The following is a 6301-nucleotide window of genomic DNA, read 5'->3' on the forward strand; positions in this document are numbered from 1 at the left end:
ACAAAGTCTTGCTTTGTTGCCCAGACTGGAGTACTGTGGCATAATCTTGGCTCACTGCAGACTTGACCTTCCCAGCTCAAGTAATCCTCTTACCTCAACCTCCCAAGTAGCCAGGACCACAGGTGAACCCCCACCAACACCCAGCTAAATTTTTTTTATTTTTTTGTAGAGACAGGATCTCTTCATGTTGCCAAGTTGGTCTTGAACCCTTGACCTCAAGCAATCCTCCTGTCTCAGCCTTCCAAAGTGATGAGATCACAGGAATGAGCCAGCACACCCAGCCAAGCACGTATCATTTTTATAAATATAAACTTATTACTTAAATAAAGGCTGTTAGCAATACCAATTTCAAATAAGTCATATATAGCTGCAAAGTAACAAAAAACCTCATTCTATTAATTTATGTCTGTCTGTAAAGAATTATTAAAAGTCCTTTCAACATAATCAACTCACCAGGAAGTGCTGCTTTACTTATAATTCCTGTCAGTAGAGCCAATTCCTGCAAAGACCCAGCACTAACATCCTGACAGCGCAGAATTGCTTGTATTGTATCAGAATGTGAAATAAGAAACTGCAATACCTAAGCCATTGAAAAGGAAGAGAAATAGGAAAAACAGAGGTAGAAGTAGAAAATTATATTATAAATGTATAGTTCATCTTATAAATAATGCTGAAGCAAGTAATTCAATTAATGAGGATGAATAACAGATAAGCAATTGTTTTCTGAACTTACATATTTATTTCTTCAGGAAGTAAACATTTAACTAAAAATTCACAAGACTAAGGGATTATTTTAAAGTTTATAAGTTAGCACATTTGGAGACTACTGCAGAAGAATATAATATAACTTAGAACTACGGTATGAAAACTATTATTTGACTCCTATTTTCTTTCTTTTATTGTTTGGCCAAATTAAGAATTTAAAATGAGTGAGTACAAAAATGACGACTGAATTCAAGAAGTTGCTCTATGAAAGTGTAACTATCATTACGTGGGGAAAATCACATAAAAGCTTTTGTCTAATTCTCCTTTTTAAAGAAATTTTAATTTGTATTATATTAGAGATGGGGGCCAGGCACGGTGGCTCACGCCTGTAATCCCAGCACTCTGGGAGGCCCGGGTGGGTGGATCACTTGAGGTCAGGAGTTTGAGACCAGCCTGGCCAATATGGTGAAATGCCATCTCTATTAAAAATACAAAAATTAGCCAGGTGTGTTAGTGCACATCTGTAATTCCAGCTACTCAAGAGGCTGAGGCATGAAAATTGCCTCACCCTGGGAGGCAGAGGTTGCAGTGAGCTGGAATTGTGCCATAGCACTCCAGCCTGGGTGACAAAGTGAGACTCTGTCTCATAAAAAAGAGAGATATAAGCTCGCTATGTTGCCCAGGCTGGGCTCAAACTCCTGGGCTAAAGTGATCCTCCCACTTTGGCTTCCCAAAGTGCTGGGATTACAGGCATAAGCCACCGCACCTGGCCATAACTCTCTTTTTGATGTGTTTTTTAAAAAGGAGATATAAATCCTGACCTCCAAACTCTACCCTTCCACCATGGCATTTTACAGTGTACACTCATGGAGGCCTCTCTCAGTATTTTGGCTTAGGAATATCTCAACTACCATACAAACATTTTAAAGACTATATGCGAAAACAACCCAAGGATGTGAATCACTCAGAATTGTGATCATTTTTATTTTTTAATATAGATTCCCAGCCTAAGCTTAAAATGGGTGGTCACAGAACTCAGTTATCTGTGCTTTTCTAAGAGGCTCCTCAGGTGATTCTGCTTCAGTCAATACAAGATTGGTGTTAGGGAACCAATGTCTTGTATCATAATGTCCCATTTCTACTAAAAAATCTTAATCTCAATCTAGGAGAAGACAAGCAAAGTCTCTGACTTTTAAAGTACTAACTTGAAGACCACACAGGCCTAAAAGAGGTAGACCGGGCACTGTGGCTCATGCCTGTAATCCCAGCATTTTGGGAGGCCAAGGTGGGCGGACAACTTGAGGTTGGGAGTTCGAGACCAGCCTGACCAACATGATGAAACCCTTTCTCTACTAAAAATACAAATTTAGCCAGGCATGGTGATGCGCTTGTAATTCCAGCAACTCAGGAGGCTGAGGCAGCAGAATCACTTGCACCCGGGAGGCGGAGGCTGCGGTGAGCTGAGATTGTGCCATTGCACTCCAGTCTGGGCAACAAGAGCAAAACTCCGTCTCAAAAAACAAGAACAAAACTGAAGTAAAACATCAACCTGGACTGCTACAGTATAAAATAAAGTGCAGTATCTACCTGGTGAGATGGCCTAAGGCCTAATGGTAGAGAAAGCAGAAAAAATGACCAGAAATCAAAGTGTTTTAGGACACAGTTCCAAAATATAATGAAGCAATACAATAAAAGGTTGTAGATTCATAATGATAAGCCTAATTAATCAGTAAAAGGCTAAATTACATATAGTATTATTAACCTGAAAAAATGTGTCTGTTGGCATGTTGGAGTGTTTCACTGAAAAGCAACTAAAATAAAATTAATTTCTGGTGTTTAAAAATTTTTGATAGCAAAATCACTCATTTAAATTATTTCATTCTCTAACATATATAAATGTGGCATTACCATCTGTCTTTTGCGTTCGCTGCAAGGCCTAGCATAGCCCCCTTTCAATAAATATCTGGTTAAATAACTTTAGAAACCAGCTTATTCCTATCACAATAACTGCTTTCTATTATAGGAGAACAAATTTCGGTCTCTTGTTTTCTGTCTCATGATTCTATTAATTAGTTACAATGTTTCATTCAAACAAAAGTACAAAAATGGGTCAATGAAGTTAAGAACAAAGTACAGGGGCCTATTTTCTCTACCTAGCTCTGCCATAAACATTAGGACTCACGTAAATTCACTTAAGCTTTCTATGTGTAAGGTTTCTGCGCTTGTAAAATGAGGATTTTGGTCTAGACAATATCTAAACAAAGGGTTCACCTTACCTGCCCTGCTGCCTGCAAGTGCTGGGCCATACTAGATGTAAGGATGACCTGGCACAGCTGGAGAGCTGGGAGGAGAATCTGGCGGTAGCGATCCACTGGGGTAGGGATGAACATTGGAGGGTCTCTCATGCCAAACATGCTTGATTCATTTCACCCAAACAAGGAGAAAACATTCCAAGAATTAAGATATACTTTAGGCAACTCCTTAACATTGACATGGCAAATAAATCACTGCCAGCTGATTAAGATGTAAAGCTACTAGTGAGTACTCTGCATCCCATATATATATCCGCGGGCCAAAAACAGATCTGTCTTCCTAAATTCATAGCTTAGTTAGTAAAAACAGTTATTTGAATTCCAAAAAATCTTATCAAGGAAAACCTACGTAATTTGACAAGACAATGCTTGAAACTTCCCAAACATTTTTATTCTTCTCTAAATGCTCCCTTGGGCCATATAAGGCTCTAAGTAAGAAACAGATTTAAAAAGCTACTTTCCCTAAAATTCCCTCTCCTCTATCCAAGCCAAAAATGCACCGTACTATCCATTGTATAGGGGGAGTACCGCTTATCCAAAATGCTTGATACCAGCAGTGTTGCAGACTTTTTTGGATTTTGAAATATTTGCATTATACATACTTACTGGTTGAGCATCCCTAATCTGAAAATCCAAAATCCAAATTGCTTCAATGACCACTTCCTTTGAGCACCATATTGGCGCTCAGAAAGTTCGGGATTTAGAAGCATTGCAGATTTCAGATTTTCAGATTAGAGAAGCTCAATCTGTATAAAAATAAAACAAGATTTAAGAGTTAAAATGAGGCAGTAGAATCACTTAACCTTTAAGAGTAGGTCTCAGAGCACTGTATTAATAAACTCATATTTATTGTAAATGTTTATATTTAAATTTTTAGACCAAAAAAATGACTGGCTATTGAGAGGGAAGCAGAATATGAAAATAAGAGAGAGGCTTTGCACAGACAAGTGATAATAACATGCCATGAACTAAAGATATTTAACAACCCACTTTACCTAAGGTGAAAGTAATAACTCGCAGGTTTGAAGCTTTAGACAGCAACACTAAAATAAATGTTTTTCTCTTGGAGGTAAAACAAGCCCAAAAAATTCTAACATTCAAGTTTGAAATAGATCCCTTTAAAACAATTACTAAACTCAAACTAAGTATCATTTACTTCTAGGAAGGTATGCTATGCTGTTTGCATAACAATGCTGCAGTCATGTAAACAAAAAAGAAAAAAAAAATTTTCCACATTCGAATTGAACTAAGAAATCAGCTGAAAAGCTCGAAACTTGAAAACAATTCCATTTGAAGCTTTTGAATTAGCAAGCAGTAAGCAAAATATTGAAATAAGAAAAAAAATATGTAAAATCTGAAATCCTACAACAGGAAATTCATAATAAATTATATAATTTTAGTACAACTCTTTAAAAGACAGTATAACTGAAAACAAGTATTTCTAATGAACAAAACAATAACATTGGGTAAGTACACATTTACTAAATTCTCTCCCACCCCACCTACTTTTTCCCTTATTAGCAATTTCCATTTATTAGTAAATGACAAGGGCACAGCATGATCAAAAAAACCCACATCAAGATGAAACGAGAATTGCTAAGTGACAAAATTGTGTTTGGAATTTGTTTTCCCTCTTAATAATCCTTTAGTGGGAGTTTAACCAAACGAATCTATATAGACACTTACCTCTGCGGGTCCGTTTCTGGGCGCATGTCATAGACTTGGCATTGAGCTAGTCTGACAATCACCCCTGATCTTAGCAGCTCTAAAGCACCCTGCTGTATCTTTGCCACTCTTGTGAGAAATGCCTGAGGAGTTACACAAGAAAAATCATCAGTGCGGAACTCACGTCCAACGGCCTCGCTGAAAAGTGAAACACTCTCACAGCACATTTCTCATCTTTAGTTTTCACTGAATAGAAATCTGGGCTAGTGACCAGGTTACATTATATGACTTTCTTCCTAGGATTTTCATGAGGACTCAGTGGTACAACATATCTGAAGTGCCCAAGGACAGTAGCTTGCACGATTCAAGTACTCATTTACAGTGTGGGTTCTGTTATTACCATGTGGACCCATGGAGGGCAAGGAATTTTGTCTGTTTTGCTAACAGCTGTGTCTCCAGTACCTAGTGCCATGCCTGCCATTTTGCAGGTATTTCATAAATACCTGTTAAATAAATGAAGGAGGAAAAAGAAGCAAATGAAAAATCTAAGACTTCAGTGCTTCTATTATTGTAACATATGTGATCCTTTTAAGCAGGAGGAAATAGAAATTAAAACAGATTTGCAGACAAAGAAACAATGAATTATATACTGTATTGAAAATGCTGTGTTTAGAATAGAAACAGCATATCTACATGGAAATTTTCAATAGGCAACTACTATAGTCTGAATCATATTGTGAGAGGACAATTTTGTTCTGTCCTCATGGAGCGCTGTCTGTCATATTACCATCATGAGCAACCCGAGTGAGTGAGGGAAGCAGGAGTCCCGTTATCCAGCTAGCCCTTTGAGGATCATTTCACCCATCTATTGCACACTAGGAAGATTCCTAAGTTTAAAACTCCTTTAAAAAAGGATAGAAAATGATAGAAATATTAAAAATGTATAGAAATATTCAAAATGTATGCCACATTAATTTTCTTTAATCCTTCTATAGCCAAGAGAAAATGACTTCTTGATCTAACATCAAATGTCTAGAAAGCCTTACCATTTTAGATTCATAAGTATAAAGTGCTTTTAAAAGGGGAGGCTGTGGTGTGAGTAAACTCTGCAAAGTACGGTCATCTTCTACCAAGCTGTCTACAAGGACCTTCAAGTAGCCACTGTTAGAAAGATACAAAAGCCACTGCTGCTGTTTATCCACAGAGACAATCCGATCAAGCAGAGCCAGGGCCAGCATCTAAAGGAGGAATAAATTAAAGTCCAAAACATGCAGATGCTACCAAAATCAATCAACAACAGTAACTGCCTTTATCTGGAAATATGAAGAATTTTTTTCATAAAGAGAATGTTTCTTGCAATGAAATTTCCTTTTTTTTTATTTTAAGAAGTTAAAAACTATGGATCCGAATCTCTATTTGTCATTTAAGGAAAGCTCTCAGGTAAAGATTTATTTCCAAAACAAAACCTAACACATTAAAATAATGGCATTAGATATACATTTTAGTAGATTCTAACATTGCTTATTAGAAAAAAGAAATTTGGCCGGGCGCAGTGGCTCACGCCTGTAATCCCAGCACTTTGGGAGGCCGAGGTGGGTGGATCACGAGGTCAAGAGATC

General features: G+C 37.4%; 1 protein-coding gene across 2 annotated transcripts in view; it reads right to left on the reverse strand.

The window, feature by feature from the left end:
• Positions 1-6301, reverse strand: part of NUP205 (nucleoporin 205) — a 74421-nt gene that overhangs the window by 19550 nt on the left and 48570 nt on the right. For both annotated transcript variants that reach the window (XM_017532503.2, XM_017532505.2), the window contains exons 30-33: positions 5729-5920; positions 4704-4825; positions 2982-3120; positions 454-580 (exon numbers count right to left, since the gene is read on the reverse strand). In XM_017532503.2, coding sequence (XP_017387992.1) covers positions 454-580; positions 2982-3120; positions 4704-4825; positions 5729-5920 — 580 coding nt within the window. The remainder of the gene's footprint in view (positions 1-453; positions 581-2981; positions 3121-4703; positions 4826-5728; positions 5921-6301) is intronic.

The sequence above is a fragment of the Cebus imitator genome, unplaced genomic scaffold (genome assembly GCF_001604975.1).
Source record: "Cebus imitator isolate Cc_AM_T3 unplaced genomic scaffold, Cebus_imitator-1.0 Scaffold77, whole genome shotgun sequence".
NCBI lineage: Eukaryota > Metazoa > Chordata > Mammalia > Primates > Cebidae > Cebus > Cebus imitator.